Below are 20105 nucleotides of genomic sequence, written 5' to 3'. Positions count from 1 at the left end.
TGGTATTCAAATGAATAAACAATCAAAGTTCTTGATTTTGCCAACAAATAATGTTTTCCAATTGTGGGTCTACTCTTCTTTTCAATTATTTTTTTCTTTTAATAATTTTTTCTTATTATGTTTTTTATTCAATAAAAATTGAAGTTTTTTTCACTATTTTGTTTTAAAAGTATTTAAAGAAATCAATGTAAAAAAACATGACAAGTAAGGATTGTGTCAAAAACGTGCCATTTAAGGCCCTATCATCAGTTTTGGGTGCCCCAACCTGTATAGGTGAGAAGACTGTTAGAAGACTGTGGGGACAGTGGGGTATGAGGAACAACTCATACACAGTAATTGACAGGTTCTTGTTGAATCAAGCACAGAATTATCTGAGCATCATAATTCATTAGAATTGAAAAAAAGTCCAATCAACCAGAAAAATCCAAAAATTGACCAACTTTGACTTATTTGCAAAATTTTGAGAGATTGGCCTACAAATTGCATGAACAGGTATAAAATAGTGGGTATTAATAGCTTAAGACATTATTGGCAACATGTCTGTTTAATTTATATTATCAATATTGTTTAATTAGGCATGGAATATAAATTAAAATTGGGGGTAAAGTTCAATCGACCAGTATTGACCAGTAATGACCACTTCGGGAGTATTGACCGGGGCGGTTTTAACCGGTAAAAACCGCTGGTTTAAACCGGGGGCGGTCGATTGGTGCCAACCCTGCCGTATTATTATGTCCCCCACTATAGTAGTGGGGGACATATTGTTTTTGCCCTGTCTGTCTGTTGGTCTGTTGGTCTGTCTGTCTGTTTGCGCCAACTTTAACATTTTGCAATAACTTTTGCTATATTGAAGATAGCAACTTCATATTTGGCATGCATGTGTATCGCATGAAGCTGCACATTTTGAGTGGTGAAAGGTCAAGGTCAAGGTCATCCTTCAAGGTCAGAGGTCAAATATATGTGGCCAAAATCGCTCATTTTATGAATACTTTTGCAATATTGAAGATAGCAACTTGATATTTGGCATGCATGTGTATCTCATGGAGCTGCAAATTTTGAGTGGTGAAAGGTCAAGGTCATCCTTCAAGGTCAGAGGTCAATTATATGTGGCCAAAATCGCTCATTTTATGAATACTTTTGCAATATTGAAGATAGCAACTTGATATTTAGCATGCATGTGCATCTCATGGAGCTGCTCATTTTTAGTGGTGAAAGGTCAAGGTCAAGGTCATCCTTCAAGGTCAGAGGTCAAATATATGTGGCCCAAATCGCTTATTTTATGAATACTTTTGCAATATTGAAGATAGCAACTTGATATTTGGCATGCATGTGTATCTCATGGAGCTGCACATTTTGAGTGGTGAAAGGTCAAGGTCATCCTTCACAAGGTCAAGGTCATCCTACAATGTCAAGCATCATATAGGGGGACATTGTGTTTCACAAACACATCTTGTTTATATATTTTTTTGTATATATGCCATAATAGAAATATATAGCATATATAAAAAAAAATAATAAGGGATTCCCTCCTGTGTGTTGGTTTACACGTTATTGTCCCCTACCGGTTTCACCAGAGTGGACTTATGGTTTGCGCTCTGTGTGTCCGTCAGTCTGTGAGTCTGTCACACTTTTCTGTATCCTGCGATAGCTTTAAAAGTTCTTCATATTTTTATGCCCCCCTTCGAAGAAGAGGGGGTATATTGTTTTGCACATGTCCGTCGGTCCGTCCATCGAATGGTTGCCGGATGATAACTCAAGAACGCTTATGCCTAGGATCATGAAACTTCATAGGTACATTGATAATGACTCGCAGATGACCCCTATTGATTTTTAGGTCACTAGGTCAAGGTGACTAACCAGTAAAATGGTTTCCAGATGATAACTAAAGAACACTCACGCCTAGGATCATGAAACTTCATAGGTACATTGATCATGACTCGCAGATGACCCCTATTGATTTACAGGTCCCTAGGTCAAAGGTCAAGGTGACTCGACACAGAAAAATGGTTTTCGGATGATAACTCAAGAATACTTACGCCTAGGATCATGAAACTTCATAGGTACATTGATCATGACTTGCAGATGACCCCTATTGATTTTCAGGTCACTAGGTCAAAGGTCAAGGTCACGGTGACTCGAACCAGTAAAATGGTTTCCGGATAATAACTCAAGAACGCTTACGCCTAGGATCGTGAAACTTCATAGGTACATTGATTAGACTGGCAGATGACCCCTATTGATTTTCAGGTCACTAGGTCAAGGTGACTAAACAGTAAAATGGTTTCCAGATGATAACTAAAGAACGCTCACGCCTAGGATCATGAAACTTCATAGGTACATTGATCATGACTCGCAGATGACCCCTATTGATTTTCAGGTCCCTAGGTCAAAGGTCAAGGTGACTCGACACATAAAAATGGTTTTCGGATGATAACTCAAGAACACTTACGCCTAGGATCATGAAACTTCATTGGTACATTGATCATGACTTGCAGATGACCCCTATTGATTTTCAGGTCACTAGGTCAAAGGTCAAGGTCACAGTGACTCGAACCAGTAAAATGGTTTGCGGATAATAACTCAAGAACGCTTACGCCTAGGATCGTGAAACTTCATAGGTACATTGATTAGACTGGCAGATGACCCCTATTGATTTTCAGGTCACTAGGTTAAAGGTCAAGGTCACAGTGACTCGAAACAGTAAAATGGTTTCAGGATGATAAATCAAGAATGCTTACGCCTAGGATCATGAAACTTCATAGGTACATTGATAATGACTGGCAAATCACCCCTATTGATTTTCAGGTCACTAGGTCAAAGGTCAAGGTCACAGTCTGACAGCCCATATGGGGGCATGCATGTTTTACAAACAGCCCTTGTTATACATTTTACTTTCTATGTTTAATTTTTTAACCTCTAACATTATTAAATATCTGACAAACCAATAAAACAGGTATGTTCAAAGAATGAGTGTATTAATATTTTAAATATGCACAGATGATTAGTGTTTGGCCGGTTGACTAGCATGTTTTCATTTATTTTCATTCTTCTTGTGTTTTTGTATTGTGTATCTATAAATATATGATCAATAATATCTAATAAAGCGAAATAAGGGACGAAATCTGGCGCAATTGACTTGCATGCGTTGCAGCTAAGAACTGCCCAGAAAAAGGCATTCACTATCTTTGATTTCATTAATATAACTTTTTATCTTTCATCAACATCAACCACAATCAAAGCCGTACATCTTTAAAAGACATTTCTTGTTCCTTATATGGCTATAGTATAAAACGTTAACATACTAGAAGTCACATATTTAGTTCAATTCGTTGAGTTCGGATAATGCTGAAGGATTTTGGGTAGGTATAGGGGATATGTTCATTCAATCATCAGTTTCGGCCAAAATGTATATTTTCCACCCAAAATGAAAAAAAACAATATCCGTCAAATGCAATTTCCTAAACAATTTATTATCCCTATTGAAAATAGTACACAAAAGTCAAAATCCTTACCAATTAACAAGGGCTGTTTGTAAAACATGCATGCCCCCCATATGGGCTGTCCGTTGTAGTGGCAGCCATTGTGTGAATACGTTTTTTGTCACTGTGACCTTGACCTTTGACCTAGTGACCTGCAAATCAATAGGGGTCATCTGCAAAACGATCAATGTACCTATGAAGTGTCATGATCCTAGGCAAAAGCGTTCTTGAGTTATCATCCGAAAATCATTTTACTATTTCGGGTCATGGTGACCTTGACCTTTGACCTAGTGACCTCAAAATCAATAGGGGTCATCTGCGAGTCATGATCAATCTACCCACGAAGTTTCATGATCCTAGGCGTATGCGTTCTTGAGTTATCATCCGGAAACCATTATACTATTTCTGGTCACAGTGACCTTGACCTTTGACCTAGTGACCTCAAAATCAATAGGGGTCATCTGCGAGTCATGATCAATCTACCCATGAAGTTTCATGATCCTAGGCGTATGCGTTCTTGAGTTATCATCCGGAAACCATTTTACTATTTCGGGTCACCGTGACCTTGACATTTGACCTAGTGACCTCAAAATCAATAGGGGTCATCTGCTAGTCATGATCAATGTACCAATGAAGTTTCATGATCCTAGGCGTAAGTGTTCTTGAGTTATCATCTGACAACCACCTGGTGGACGGACCGACAGACCGACCGACAGACCGACCGACATGAGCAAAGCAATAAAGCAATAATTATGCCCCCCTTCTTCGAAGGGGGGCATAATTATGTGTACATTATAAAATAAAGTAATTCATGAAGACTTTTAGAAAAAAATCATGGCATCAGCGATAGAATTGGTATAATTAAATGCACAAAAAAAATGTTAAATGTTATAAAAGGAAATTATTCTTTTAAGAGTTGTTTAATAAAACATCTGCCAGTTAAACATTTCTTAAAAAAAGGTGCTAAATTTATATGCATTTAGTTTTATGTTCTATTGAATGTTGCTTAAAAATCATCAAAGGGTAATTTCTTGCAGCTCTTTTAAGGGGAACACAAAGGTGTGACTGCCAATTTAATTTTGCGGTGTAATTATTGCTTATAGAGTGTCATGGGAGATGCTTGTTTTTCAGAGCTAAACGACCAGCCAAGCCTCCAGAGGATGGCAGCTGGGATTGCAGTGTCTGCACATACAAAAATTCAGCTGAGGCATACAAGTGTGAAATGTGCGATGTCCGTAAAGGCACATCAACCAGGTAAGCTGCTGTTGCTGGGTTTGACAGGAAGATAGGGGTTTGTTGTCATAGAAACTTGGAAAGAACTAGGAACACAAAAGCTACAAGGTCCTGCTGAATATCAGCAGTGCGGAAAAACTGAAGTGAGTTAATGTAAACGAAATGTATAAAACAATTATTTTCTCTCTGTGACTAACATATTGTGTTAAACAATTATATTCTTTTCTTACCGACTGCCCACTTTGTTGTCTTACAGGGTCGAAAATTAATATTGTAATATTGAACTCCCTTGCACGCATTTAATACATCCAAAAGAATTTCATAAAAAAGAACAGCCGATCTACTTTTTAAAATGCCAATGCTGCATTCCACAACAGATCTCTTACATTTTTGTGCCCTTTAATATGCAAAAATAATTGTAAAATCTGTGTGATGATTAATTTTATCTTTCGTACTAGAAGCATTATGTCATGGTCTGGAACAAATGGGTGATATACCACTGATAAAAGCAACAGTCTTTTAAATTAATTGAGGACCCGTCAATGCAATGTTACCAATATAATGATCCACTATATATAAACATCATTATTATATAACTTGATAGTTTTATATGAAATTTAATGTATAAAAAACATTTTATGAGAGTTAAAAACTATATTTACAGTCAGTATTTACATTACGGTAACCAGATATTCACTTATAAACACCCAAGGGACTTGACATTATGCTCAGGTTTTGGAGGGGGTGGGTGGGTGAGCATTTATATGAGGTCAAATGAATGACGTTATTTTATAAGAAAATCGTAGAAACTTAGACCGTGTTGCTCATTATAAAAAGATTTTTGTGAAAGATTCATATTTAGCTTGAGATGTGCTTTTATAAGGTTATTCGTGTTTATTATGAAACATCTGGTAAAATGTACTAATTTATATCATTATCCCCCGCCATAGGCAGAGGGATATTGTATTGGTGTTGTCCGTCCGTCTTTCCGTCCAGAGCCATATCTGAAACTTGATATGAGTATATATATGGATAAGTGGATTATGCACGCCAAATGGCATTGTACAACATCTGTTAATAACTAAGTTAAGGCCCTTTGTATCTTGAAAAAATGCTTTTTTTGTGTGTGTCCGTAGCCATATCTTGGAAGTGCTTTGGCGGATTTCATTGAAACTTGGTATGAGTATATATATGGATAAATCATCCGATTTAAATACCGAGGATGATGCATGCTAAATGGCATTGTACACCATCCCCTTCTCAAAAAAGTGTGTGAAATGTACGTTTTACGTACGTTTTGCGTGCGTTAAACGTGGCGGTATTGGCACTGCGTTTTTTGTGCGCTTTTTCTTACCGAGTGAGTTTTTAACAAAAATAAACAAACAAGAAAATGTGCGCTTTTTGTGGATAAATGTGCGCTTAATGTGCGTTAAACGTGTGCTTTTTATAAGTGTGTTCAACGTGCGCTTTTATGTGCGTTAAATGTGCGTTAAACGTGCGCTTTTTATATAAGTGCGTTTTTGACTACCATTTATGTGTGTAAAATGTGCCCTTTTAAGTGCGTTAAATGTGTGCTTTTTGTGAGTTAAATGTGCGCTTTTTTTATTTAAAAAGCGCACATTTAACTCACAAAAAGCGCAGTTATAACCCACATAAAAGCGCACATTTGTGTTAAAGTGCGTTTTTATGTGCGTTAAATGTGCGTTAAACGTGCGCTTTTTATAAGTGCGTTTTTGACTGCCATTTATGTTTGTAAAATGTGCACTTTTAAGTGCGTTAAATGTGCGCTTTTTGTGAGTTAAATGTGCGCTTTTTTATTTAAAAAGCGCACATTTAACTCACGAAAAGCGCAGTTATGACCCACATAAAAGCGCACACGTGTGTTAAATGTGCGCTTTTATGTGCGTTAAATGTGCGCTTTTTAAATAAAAATAAAGCGCACATTTAACTCACAAAAAGCGCACATTTAACGCACGTTAAGCGCAGTTATAACCCACACAAAACGCACAATTTACGCAAATGAATGGCAGCAAAAAACGCACTCACAAAAGGCACACATGTGCGTTAAAGGTGCATCTTTTGTCTTAACAGTTGATTCAATTATATGCTGTTAAAAGTTTTTTTTAATTCAGATATGCAATAAAAACCAATAATTATATAAACATATATATTTGTGTATTTTAATAATTACAAGATAATTCAATTTTATACTTTAATGAACACCAACATTTTTTAACATACATGAGTAATTAAATACAATGGCAATTTGATGAAATAAATATAAACATAATTTGATTATAAATAAACAAAAAATAATAGCATACTATAATAACATGTACAGTATATACACACGAACAGCTATATACATAAGAAGATGCATATCAATCAAGGCCTTTCAGCATTTCTTTGAGGCAGCGGAGTGCAGCTCTCATCTTTCTCTCCAAGTCTGCCACTAGCTGGTCAAACTTCTTTGCAACAATTATACTGTCATGGCCTTTGCGCGATGCGTCTCGTGCATGATCTCATTTGTTCAGGTCCTGAAAGATATTTTATAATGTAAGTGTTGAATATTGCTGTTATGGTAATCTTGTTGCTATAAAAATTATAAATTTAAATCAAAACTAGTTTGTTTGCTTGTTGTTTTTGGTTGTTTATTTTGCAATTTTAATCCCCTGATCACATGTGACTTAACGCTTTTCATAAATAAATACGTTTGATAGAAAATACTGTTCGAAAATGTACCAAGAAACGTGGTCTCATTTTGCTGTGTGGACTGGTCGGAAGTGTGACACCTTTAAAATGCAATAACCAGTACCCTGTATAGTTTTACCTCTAAACAAATCCAGCTTTTCTTGGTCAAGGAGAGGGCGCAGTTTTCCCACTCCTGTTCTCCTCATGTCGGCCAGCTTGTGCAGGGTAAAACCTGGTATTCAAGTCCATACATCAGGTAGTCTCTTTTTTGCTCCCATTTTTGGCAGGCGATGCGATGATGCACATTCTTTCCATGGGGTTTAACCTATAAATTTTAAAGTTCTCATTTAATATGGGGGAAAAATCTGTTCATTAATGACCAAAAATAGGTATAAATAACTTTAAGATGACAATAACCATAAAATACGGCCATAATAATTCAAATGGTGTTGTTTTTCTTTAAAATTGCATTACATTTACTCATCCATTTACATTTCCCAGTGACAATACATAAATATGATAATGATCATTATTAATTTAATAAACTAAATAAAAAAGGGATGCAGAATTGAAAATACGAACCTGTTACAACAGACTGTTCTTCAGTATCCCAAAAATACAGGCAGTTGTTGAACTAGACCATATCACTTTATATGTCTTTAACCACCCACTTTTAATCTCCTTTATTGTTGATTTACACATTGTAGTAAATACACATTTTTTTCATCACACAATACTTCATGCTGAAAGTATTTCAAGACATTTTACACTAAAATAATAAGTCTTAATTCTAGCTTAGTCAGTTGCTGATGCTGCTTGTTTTCAAAAAATAACTTCCTATCTGTGGTTCTCAAATACATGTAGATGGTGCCTGAACAAATCAAAAGTATATCAACACCCCTTAGTTAGGCTTAGATGGAGGACTGATAGGGACTGGCTATTCTCTTATCTGATACCATGCTGTGTCTAAGCCAAAAATTGCATAATTTGAGAAATACTGATAAGGCAGTCATTTCAACACCAAAATATTTATTGAATAATACACAGCACCCTTAACACATTATATTTAATTGTAAATATTTAAATATAACATGCTGAATGGTTTTAGCAAATAATATTAATAGTATAAATATTATTTTAATTGCCTTTTAAAATGTATGTTTATGGTCAATGTGGTAGACATTAATTGTATTAGGGTATAAATATCAGTATAAGAAAGTTCAAATACTTATTTATGTTGAGGAAATATAATTGATACTATCAAGCCCACATAATACTTTTGACACTTTCAATATTTTTAATTAGTTACACACAGTCTGATATAGGTGGAAATTTTTAGAAATGTTTGAGATTAAAACGTAAGCAATAGGGTATGCATTGAAATTGTATGATAAAGTATGTAAACATTAAACAGGTTAATATGGACAACCAGTAATTATTCAAACTGCCCCTTATATTATTACAGGTTACTGAGATATATGTCTATGTTTAATCATTTGATGTAAATAAATTGTTAGAGCCTGCAACAATTTTGTTTCTTGTTCAATTTCTGTACAACATTTGCTAAACGGTTGTTAAAGACGCACTTTTTAAGAAGTGTGTTTAACATGTGTCTTTTTAGATACATCCTTTTAAAACAGATCATATGATAAAAACGCACTTATGAAATAAAAGACTAACTTATGCTTAAAAAAGACGCACATCAAAATAGAAAAACGCACTTTTGTGAGAAAAAACCCACATCTGTAAACCTTAAAACACACTTCTTAGATAAAAGACGCATTTCCTAAATAAAAGACGCACTTCTTAGATAAAAAACACACATTTTGCTCACATCTACACTCAAAAGCGCACTTACAGATGAAGAAAACACACAAAAAACGCACTTCCTAAATAAAAGACGCACTTCTTAGATAAAAAACACACATTTTGCTCACATCTACACTCAAAAGCGCACTTACAGATGAAGAAAACACACAAAAAACGCACTTTTTCACTAAAATAACGCACTTGAAAAGCAAAAACGCACAAAAAGCGCACTTAAATGCACTTGTGATCACTGAAAACGCACATATTAACAAAAAACACACAATTAACGCACTTTTAAGTGCGCTAAATGTGTGTTTTGGTAAAAAGTGCGTTTGACAAGGGTCTGTTAATAATGGAGTAATGGCCCTTTATATCTTGAAAAAATGCTTTTTTGAGTGTCAAATACAACACTTTTTAGTCCACAAGCATATTTGCTGGGGATATCAGTTCAACGAATTTGCTTGTTATATTTGCAAATATATTGCTACTTATTAATTATGACTGAATAAATGCTATTACCCACAAGAAAATGACTGCTTAAGTAATAGTGACTGTGCAATAATACTACATATATGAAACATCTAGTGATGGTTTTTGTTAGCATATACATGTATATGCACTTATTCAACACAGAGTTCTTACCAAGTCTGTTTGAACGTGGTGTAAGATAATTTACTATGGTTAAAATAAAAGAGAATTTCATCAAATGGACGTCTTAATGTCCATAGCACTTCATAATCATGTTTGCATACAAGAACCAGTCCTGTAAAAGAACCCAATTAATGTAAAGTATGTGTACAGAAAGTTGTATGTGTCTGGTGTACTAAATGATGACCGGTACATTTCATTATTGTTTAAATTAAGATAAACAAAAAAAAGAAGGGAAGAAGAGTAATTGAAATAAGACGTTTAGTGATATTTTGATGTGAAATGATTGGAAAAGACAATATTTATTTATTTTAAGCTAGAACTAATCAGTTAACAGTGGAAATGATGAACATATTTTATTTGTTTTTAAAAATAAAAACTAGTAATTGATAGATAACCAGCTATTATCTAGAAGTAGGCACCTAATAAGCCATTGCTTTTTTCCTTCTTTACCAAGGGCCTTATATAGGCCCCTTCCCCAAAGAGAAAGGCCCCTTCCCCAAAGAGAATTTCTTTAATATGATGCAAATTTCCCCAAATTTCAAGTTTACTTTAGGAAATTTATTCCTCTTTTTCAGTTCTGTTGATATTTTTTTTCCCAAAATGGGAGGCCAGGCCCTTTCCTATAATCAAGAAGAAAAAAACTGTTAGTATAATAGATTGTGACATGTAGTACTACATGTAGTAAGTTTTACAACCCTTTCAACGCAACATGGGTGTGGAAGTTCCATATGATGTTAATCCGTTCATTGCATCTCAATCCAGCATGTTGAGGACATGTCTGGATATGAGGGGAGACCGCCTGCAGTAGACTTTTGCCCTTGTGAATTTTATCAATAATCACATGAAAAATGGCATTAAAAGGCATAATTAAGGATAGTTGTGTTTAATATTTTATGCATTTTTTTATATGAATATTTGGATACTATTTTAAGCAGAACACTGTGAAGGGATTGCTTAAAACAACACGATAAAATTAGGTGTAGTTTTGTCATTAATATAATGCCTGTGTCATAAGTGCATATATCAATCACAAAAGACAAAAGGTCAGTCATTCACATGTCATGTATTAATATTTATTGCTTGGGCATCAGATGTGATGAATATAGATTTAGAACATATTGTGGGTTTTAATAGCCATGGTTTTTGTTCCATTAGAATTGAGGTTTTTACTGTCATGATGTATCAGATATTAATGAAAAAGCATGGCATTTAAAGTAAATATTACTGTGAACATAGACAATTAATTTATCTTACCTTAATAGAAGGGAGTGCCCTATGAATTGAACATGCACATGTATTTGTATCTGGGGTTACTGACCCCATCTGTACTGGCACTAATACTAGAGAAAGAAATCAAAGTACTGACAGTACTGGTGTGACGATGCTTTTGATATAAAAGAATCTATTTAAGTTTATTTACATCACCGCAATTGTGTATGTGGGTACGAAAATTTTGGGTAGAAAAAAAATGGGTACGAAAATTTTGGGTAAAAAAATTATGCGAAAAAAAACTGTGTACGAAAAAAGGTTTGGTTACAAAAAAAAATTGGGGTAGGAAAAAAAAATGGGTACGCACAAAATTTGGGTACGAGCAAAAATTTGGGTACAAAAAAAAACTGGGTACGAAAAAATTGGGTTCGACAAATGTAGGGTACGAAAAAAAAATTGCGGGTACGGGGAAGTAGTTCCCATGGGGAACTTGATCCATTCAGCGAAACCGTAAGGCGGGTTTCATTCTCGATCAAATATAACTTTAATTTCTTTATAAAAGATATTCGACGTGTATTTTCTGTACCACTTATCTTAAAAAAAAACGTTCTGTTACAGTAAAACGTTTCTGGGTTATAACATTACGTTTCAGCATATAAATTCAAAACTTGACATGCTCTTCAATTACACCATGCTCTTTAATTTCACCCATGTATATCATACCAAACTTTATATTTCGTGAATTCCTTTCCTAAGTTAATGATGATATGTGTACAGACGTGATTTCACATGCCCATGTGCATGAACATATAATTTTTCTCTTTTGATTATTGTTTTTTTCTCTAATTCAATAAGCTTAGGCATGTTTGTTCGTTAAGTACGGCAATAATTTCATGATGATTCCCGAAAGTAGTTATGAGCACATAGTCGTAAGAGCACTAAATACGTAAGTTCGCCCATGAACACATGGTAGGGTTAACTAAATCTCTGCGATATGACCTAATATGTGTTTAAAACAGCAAACAATATCCAACAAACAAATGAATTATCAAACATAGTATGAACACTGATGCACAGGTGATTAGCGTGTGGCTATGATATAAATAAGTGAAAACATCATTTTGAATGATAAATAATCTTATTATAACGAAAAATCAACTTTTCTGGAAAAAAAATCACTATCAAATATATAGATTTTTCGTTATAATATGATTACTTATCATTCAAAATGATGTTTTAACTAATTAATATCATAGCCACACGCTAATCCCTGTGTACTGATGTGGCCCTGTAATTTCTGTTTGAAAAGTTTATTAAATATACAAAATGAGAAAGCACCCATAAGAGAGAGTTTCACAGCTGTCATACAGATATTATGCTGTTTATATACCATAGTCGCTATACAATAATTCGTTTTCTTTACACTCATGATTGGGTTGAAAGTTAAATATACACGTTTTCATTCGCAATTTATTTACTGAATCACGACAAATGTCAAATACATTACAGAAAATGCATAGTTGTTTCATTGATCTATAAACATATAATGGATTGAATAAAGCTGATTTAAAATTAACGTCATCAAACTATTATTAAATCTTTTTCCCAGAATATGCTGTCCTATTTATAGCTGAGCTTCCTATACCTTTATCAATGATAATTAGCGAGGTATGCCAATTAGAAAAATCGAGCTATCTCAATCGGACTGGCTCCGTCTTTTACATAGGTCGCCATTGTGAAGAATTTTTTCATGGTATGATAACTTAGACGAGCTGCTTCGCAGCATCGTCAAAAAGGTATAAAACTGTAAACTAATTTGAGCTATTGTTATGCAGCTTCATTTAAAACAAAAAATCTGGACAATTAGGGATGAAATGTTTTTGGATGGATTTTTTACTGTTACTGAACAGTAAAAATGGAAAAAAAAAAGAAATACTAGTAGGTCTCCTGCTTAAATGTATTAATGAAAACATTAAATTTTTGTGGTCAAATGTTGTTTTTAGGGATTGAAAGGAATATAATAAATTCTGACCAGATTATTTGAATTTAATGCAAAGAAACTGCCAAAACTTGTTAAATTGTAAATTTTCAACTGAGGTTTCTTGCCAGAGACTTTGCTGTATTTTGATAAAAGCTGCCATCAGTTAAGATAGTGCACCTCTAATGGGCACATATCCAAGGCCCCAAATTAAAATTTGCCCTTTACCGACCGACCCACTATTTACCCCCCGACCCAAAAAAAATTATTGTGATTTCTGAAAACGTATTTTTTAATTTTTGTTTGTTTCGCCGATCATAAAAGAGCCGACTGCAATATTTAATCGTGTGCGTATTTATATCCCTGTCCATTATTATCGCCCCTGACCGATCTAGGTCGCTCCGATGGTTGGAATTTCATATGCCCCAGAATAGACAGTAATGCAAGCGTCTATAACCAGCATCGCGATCGGCTGTGTTCCGTGAAAATGGCCGAACGACATCATACTTAACTATTGGTTCGCGAAAGTGGTCGGATAAATGCGAGTTTACGTTCGTTGCACACATGTTGTTAACGTGATCCAAGATAGCGGACAATTAAAAGAAATAACGATGCTCAGCGAGGACAAATGACTATCGAATTTACGACGGACATCATATAATTAGTATGGATTAATGAAAAGAGCGTGTCATTCTACGATGGAGCATACGTTTTAGATACAAATAAAACTCCCTTTCTTTTGGAAATGTATGAACTGAATGTCACAGAACAAGTGTTTGAAAATTGGAATGCAGTCTACCAGCAAAGAAAAATACATCTAACAGTTACAGGATTATCGTTCGAAAATGCAAAATAAAAGACAAACATGATTTGATTTATATGCAAGTGGATCTGTGTTTAATCAGATTCATGTGCATATTCTGCTTTATTATGTTTGCCACTCTAAACAGTTTACTGTAATAGCATGTTAGTGAAATGGATATGTAAAGGTAAATTTATTTAATATATTAATGTCTCTTAGCCTAAATACATCGACAACACTCAAGTATATATGTTTAAAGCGTTAATATATCCACAAACTGAAACTTAACACCCTTAATATTCCCCAAATCAAGTTTTCATGCTTATGTTAGTTGCAATAATACAACTCCCAGCTATTGACCCTCTGAGCTGTATGTATGTACTCATAAAAGCTCAGAGCATTCAAGAAGAACTAATGCTTATGTTCAGTTTGCCCTTTTATGAATTTACTTTGCCATGCTGAGACTATGCACTAACCGGTCAAACACTTAAAATTGAGGCCTGTAAAAATTTCAACTGGCCTGTGTTTCTCCTGGTAGGCAAGTCTGGCCTGTAAAATGTGACAATCTTTCGCCATGTCTGAAATTTTCCATTAAAGGCTTTGGGCTGTCTTTCTACACTCCTTCAAATTCAATGCTTGTTGCATGCTAATTAAGCCCAATTTAAGGGAAAGGTTTAAGTTAACAAGGGCTGTTTGTAAAACATGCATGCCCCCCATACGGGCTCTCCGTTGTAGTGACAACCATTGTGTGAATATGTTTTTTGTCACTGTGACCTTGACCTTTGACCTAGTGACCTGAAAATCAATAGGGGTCAACTGCCAGTCATGATCAATGTACCTTTGAAGTTTCATGATCCTAGCCATAAGCGTTCTTGAGTTATCATCCGGAAACCATTTTACTATTTCGGATCACTGTGACCTTGACCTTTGACCTGGTGACCTGAAAATCAATAGGGGTCATCTGCGAGTCATGATCAATCTACCTATCAAGTTTCATGATCCTAAGCCTAAGCGTTCTTGAGTTATCATCTGGAAACCATTTTATTATTTCGGGTCACCATGACCTTGACCTTTGACCTAGTGACCTCAAAATCAATAGGGGTCATCTGCGAGTCATGATCAATGTACCTATGAAGTTTCATGATCCTAGGCCCAAGCGTTCATGAGTTATCATCTGGAAACCACCTGGTGGACGGACCGACCGACAGACCGACATGTGCAAAGCCATATACCCCCTCTTCTTCGAAGGGGGGCATAAAAATAAACGCTGTCTGGCAGTCAAATAATGACAAATGCATTTGAGCAATTAACAAAACATAATGAACACATATTTGATGTAATAACACACAAGCATGCATTTGATATTAATATATGCAAGAAACAGCAAACAAGATAATGTTAAGCTACATAGGGCTTCGTACACTGCAACAGTGCTTTAATAACAGTGTTTTAAATATTCATAGACTATTAGTGTATTAAAAATATAATTTCTCAAATAAAATAAAATAATTTTCCTACCTACCTACTCACCTGTACAATTTAGGGTCGGTAAAGGGCAAACCAACAATATTTTAATTGTGGCCCAAATATAATCTAATTAATTATTTTCTTAATCAGCATCATTTCCCTGAACTACATGCAAATTTGTAGGTAGGCTTTCCATGCTTTTTAAAAAAATATACTGATTTTTTCAAAACCACCCCTAAGCTCGGCTTTTGTCCAGTTTATTTTCACCCATGGGGTATATAAATGGTTCCATAATTCATTCAAAGTTCCAAATATGGGCATGCAGTTGGTGTTTACAGATGCAGTAAAGGTGTTTAAAGTTTAAACAAGATGAAATATGTATTTTTTTACAGACATTTATTTTTTACAAATTTTTATCTATGGAAGAGCGCCATGAAATGTAAGTTATTTCAGTCAAGTAAAAATTGGGTCGGTTTAAAACAAAGTGTCATAAAATTCAAAATAGTATAATTTTAGTTATATTTTAAACGTAGTTTTGATAGAAACACTATATACAGCAAAATACCAAGAAATAGACAGATTTACCATTTACTTTTTAAAATAAAAATAAAAAGGCAACATGCACCATTCGTATTTTCAGCAGTAAATCATCCAATTTAGCCATAACGTTGTTTTAATTTAAAAAATTGAAGGATGTGCATAAAAATTTCAACATATTTTACAATAAACATAGCATATAATGCTATATTACATCAAATTACGTTAGAAAAGAAATAAAACGCGTCGCAAAAAGTATTCGATGTCAGCAGGATTCGAATCTGTGCGGGAGATCCCAAAAGATTTGCAGTCCATCACCTTAACCACTCAGTTACGACAACTTCACATTTTTGTGCTAGCTTAAATTACATATCCATAAGTAAACAGGTAAAAAGGCATGTCGATCTTTGAAGAAATGGCGAAATCGTATTTTTTCAGATGATATTTTGATCAAAGTCAATATTTATTGTGAAAATAATGTATTCTAAACGTAAAAATATATCAGAATTCGAAGTTTGAAAAAAATAAAATGCATATTCTCTCGGAAATAACCTATCATTGAAGATCGGCAATGATCGTAAAATAAATCGTGGGAAATCATTACGTGTGCGCTACCTTAATGAGATGATAATTGGCATAGGGTAGCATATCTGGGAAGGTAATGTGAGCAATGCTGTTCACACATGGTGTTTAAGCTATTGTCAAAGAACATTGACGTGTTATTTTTAGTTCAGCGTCTTGAAATGAGGAAAAACATGATCGCCAGTGGGCGGGGCAAGAAAAAATAACTTTATAGTCCAATCCTTATGAAACTAGGTCAGAACATTTGTTCTAATGATATCTCAGCAGAGTTTGAAAAATGGTGTGGTGGGTTGAAAAGCTGTAGGCTATAGGGGGCAATGTGGTTTTCCTTATATGGCTGTGTGAAACCTTATTAATGCTATATTGGTAGCATTTATTGCCCAATCTTAATGAAACTGTGTCAGAACATTTGTCCCAATAAAATCTAGGCTGAAATTGAAACTGGGTCAAGTGTGGTCAATAAAAAAATGCTATAGAATGTGCATTTTTAGCTCACCTGATTGCTCAGGTGAGTTTTTGTGACCGGTCTTTGTCTGTCGTCCGTCCATCCGTTAGCATTTGTTCGTAAACACCCTAGAAACCACATTTCTTGTCCGATCTTCATGAAACTTGGTCAGAAGCTTTGTCCCAATGAAATCTCGGTCGAGTTTGAAACTGGGTAGTGTCGGGTCAAAAACTAGGTCACTAGGTCAAAAAAAGGCAGTTTTCTCTATTTGGCTATAGAAAAACCTTGTAAACACTCCAGAACTCACAATTTTTGTCCAATCATCATGAAAGTTGGTCAAAACATTGGTTTTATTGATATTTTGGATGAGTTTGAAAATGGTCCAGATCAGTGAAAAAACATGGCCGCCAGTGGGCGGGGCATTTTTCTCTATATGTATATTAAGTGGCAGTTTTCCCTATTTGGCTATAGAGAAACCTTGCAAACACTTTAGAAGTCACAATTTTTGCCCAATCATCGTGAAAGTTGGTCAAAACATTGGTTTTATTGATATCTCGGACGAGTTCAAAAATGGTCCAGATCGCCGAAAAAACATGGCCGCCAGTGGATCGGCATTTTTCTCTATATGTCTATAGTGAAAACATGTGAACACTCTAGAAGTCACATTTTCGGCCCAATTTTCATGAAATTTGGTCAAAATGTTTGCCTTAATGATATGTTGGTTGAGTTCAAAAGTGGTTCCGGTCCGTTGACAAACATGGCCGCCAGTGGGCAGGGCAGTTTTCCTTATTTGGCTATAGAAAACCCTTGAAAACACTCTTGAAGTCACATTTTATGCCCAATCATCATGAAAGTTGGTCAAAACATTGGTTTTATTGATATCTCAGACGAGTTTGAAAATAGTCCAGATCGGTGAAAAAACATGGCTGCCAGTGGGCAGGGCATTTTTCTCTATATGTATATAGTGAAAACATGTGAACACTAGAAGCAGGGGTTTTTATCTGATTTTGGGAAAAGGGCCTGGCCTTTTTTGGGGGAAAAAATCACGCGAAACGCCGGATTTTGGGGAAATTAAGGAAAGTCTTAAATAATCAATTCAACATATTTTGCTGTTTTTAAAACAAAATTAAGGCAACAGAAAATTTAATTATGCAATATGTTATATTTTCTACACTGGATCAGGTTAACTTATGTATTTAAAGTTAAAAAAAAAAAAAAAAAAAAAAAAAAAATTCTGCGAAAAAAATGAAGTCTGGGGGAAAATTTACCTGCTGAGGGGAAAAAAAAATCTGAGGGGAAAGGGCCGATTTTTGGCGGGTCCCAAAGAAGGAAAAAAAGCCCTGCTAGAAGTCACATTTTTGGCCCAATTTTCATGAAATTTGGTCAGAACATTTGTTTCCTTGATACAAGAGTTGTGTTAAAAAATGGTTCCGGTCAGTTGAATAAAATGGCTGTGGGGGGGGGGGGGGCAGTTTTCTTATATTTATATGGTAAAAAAAGCTTGTGAACACTGAACACTCTAGAAGTCACATTATTTGCCCAATCATCATGAAACTTGGTGAAAAGATTGGTTTTATATATCTCTCAGATGAGTTTGCAAATGGTCCCGATCGGTAAAAAAACATGGCCGCAAAGGGGTGGGACAGTTTTCCTTATGTTACTTGAGAGAAACCTTGTGTTCGAACACTAAAGAAGTCACATTTTTGCCTAATTGTCGTGAAACTTAGTCAATAGGTTGGTTTTATTGATTTCTCTGACAAGTTGGAAAATTGCTCAGATCAGTGAAACACACTTTTTAGCTAACCTGATTGCTCAGGTGAGGTTTTAGGATTGGTCTTTGTCCGCCGTCCGTCCACATTTGGTTTGTAAACACTCTAGCATTCACATTTCTTAAGCATTCTTTATCAAAGTTGCTGAAAGATCTCGGTCAAGTTGGATAATGGGCAAAATCACATAATTTATGTCATAATTATTGCCCTTAATTTGTCCAAATTTTCATTATATTATACAAAATCCTTGTAAACACTCTAGAGGTACAATTTTGTTTCAGATTTTATGAATCTTGGTCATAATATTTATTTTTGTAAGCAATTAAGTTTGATGTTTGGTAAGGGGGGTAACCAGGTCAAATCTTACAAAAAAAATAACACTCCATACACCAGAATTTTGGTTCAATAATTATGAAACTTGACCAGGATGTTTGTCTGGACAATATCTAGGTCAAGTTTGACATTTTGTAAAGATTGAATGAACCGACTCCTCTCAGGTGAGTGAACTAGGGCCATCTTGGCCCTCTTGTTTACCCAATCTTCCTGAAGCATGGTCAGAACATTTGTTCTGATATAATAATGTCTCAGACAAGTTTGACAATGGTTTGGGGCTTGGGGCCCATTGAAAAATATGGCTGCCAAGGGGACTAGGGGAGGCAAAATTTTCCTGGTAAAGCTATACAAAATGTAGTCCTAGTATAGCTATAGTGAAGCCATGTTAACACTCTAGAAGTCAAATTTTTAGTCCAATCTTAATGAAACTAATGGTCTGAAAATATTTTCTTATATCTCTGCCAAGTTTAAAAGAGGGATTAAAAAATTTTCTGCTGATATCTGGGTGAAGTTTGAAAGTTGGTGATGTGAGGTAAAAACTAGGTCATATGGTCAAGTAAAAGAAAAAGCTTGTTAGAACTACAGAAGTCACATTTCAAGTCTTCTTGAAACCTGGTACAGATATCTGATCTAATGATATATGAAAATATATTAATATGAAAATATGCGACAAAATGAATGTTTATGTTTCATAAAGTACTGTAATAATAAGTTTTAGGACACTTGAAATTAATGATATTTTTCAGTGTCTGAAAATTTAGATACCAACAGTAAAATACCTCGCAATATAGTATAAATTACTGTAACATATGTTTCCCTTTAAGCTGTTTGGTGAAACAAATGTCTTTTACCGGTATAGATAGCTATTTATCCAATAATGCACATTTAATTGTCCATTGCCCTCCTGTTGTAAAAATGTATTATATGTAATCAGAAACAATGTTACCCAGCAAGATAGAATTCTGGCAAAATAGCAATCTAAAAAAAACTTTAAAAAAAATTTAGAGTCATGAAGAAAACACATTTTGGCTAAAAACAGGGTGTCGGAAAATTTTGAGTGTCGGAAAAGAGTATAGATAAGGTCCTTCCATCTCTGGTGAGGGCCTTAGGGCCCATAGCC

The 20105-nt window shown here is 34.8% G+C and overlaps 1 protein-coding gene across 1 annotated transcript in view; it reads left to right on the top strand.

Moving 5' to 3' along the window:
* The window catches only part of LOC127832297 (RING1 and YY1-binding protein B-like), a 36742-nt gene that overhangs the window by 3496 nt on the left and 13141 nt on the right, over positions 1–20105 (top strand). The window contains exon 2 of the mRNA XM_052357712.1: positions 4611–4733. Coding sequence (XP_052213672.1) covers positions 4611–4733 — 123 coding nt within the window. The remainder of the gene's footprint in view (positions 1–4610; positions 4734–20105) is intronic.

The sequence above is a fragment of the Dreissena polymorpha genome, chromosome 5 (assembly GCF_020536995.1).
Source record: "Dreissena polymorpha isolate Duluth1 chromosome 5, UMN_Dpol_1.0, whole genome shotgun sequence".
In the NCBI taxonomy this organism is placed as follows: domain Eukaryota; kingdom Metazoa; phylum Mollusca; class Bivalvia; order Myida; family Dreissenidae; genus Dreissena; species Dreissena polymorpha.
Note: the sequence above shows the minus strand (reverse complement) of the source record. Positions and strands in the feature narration are given on the sequence as shown.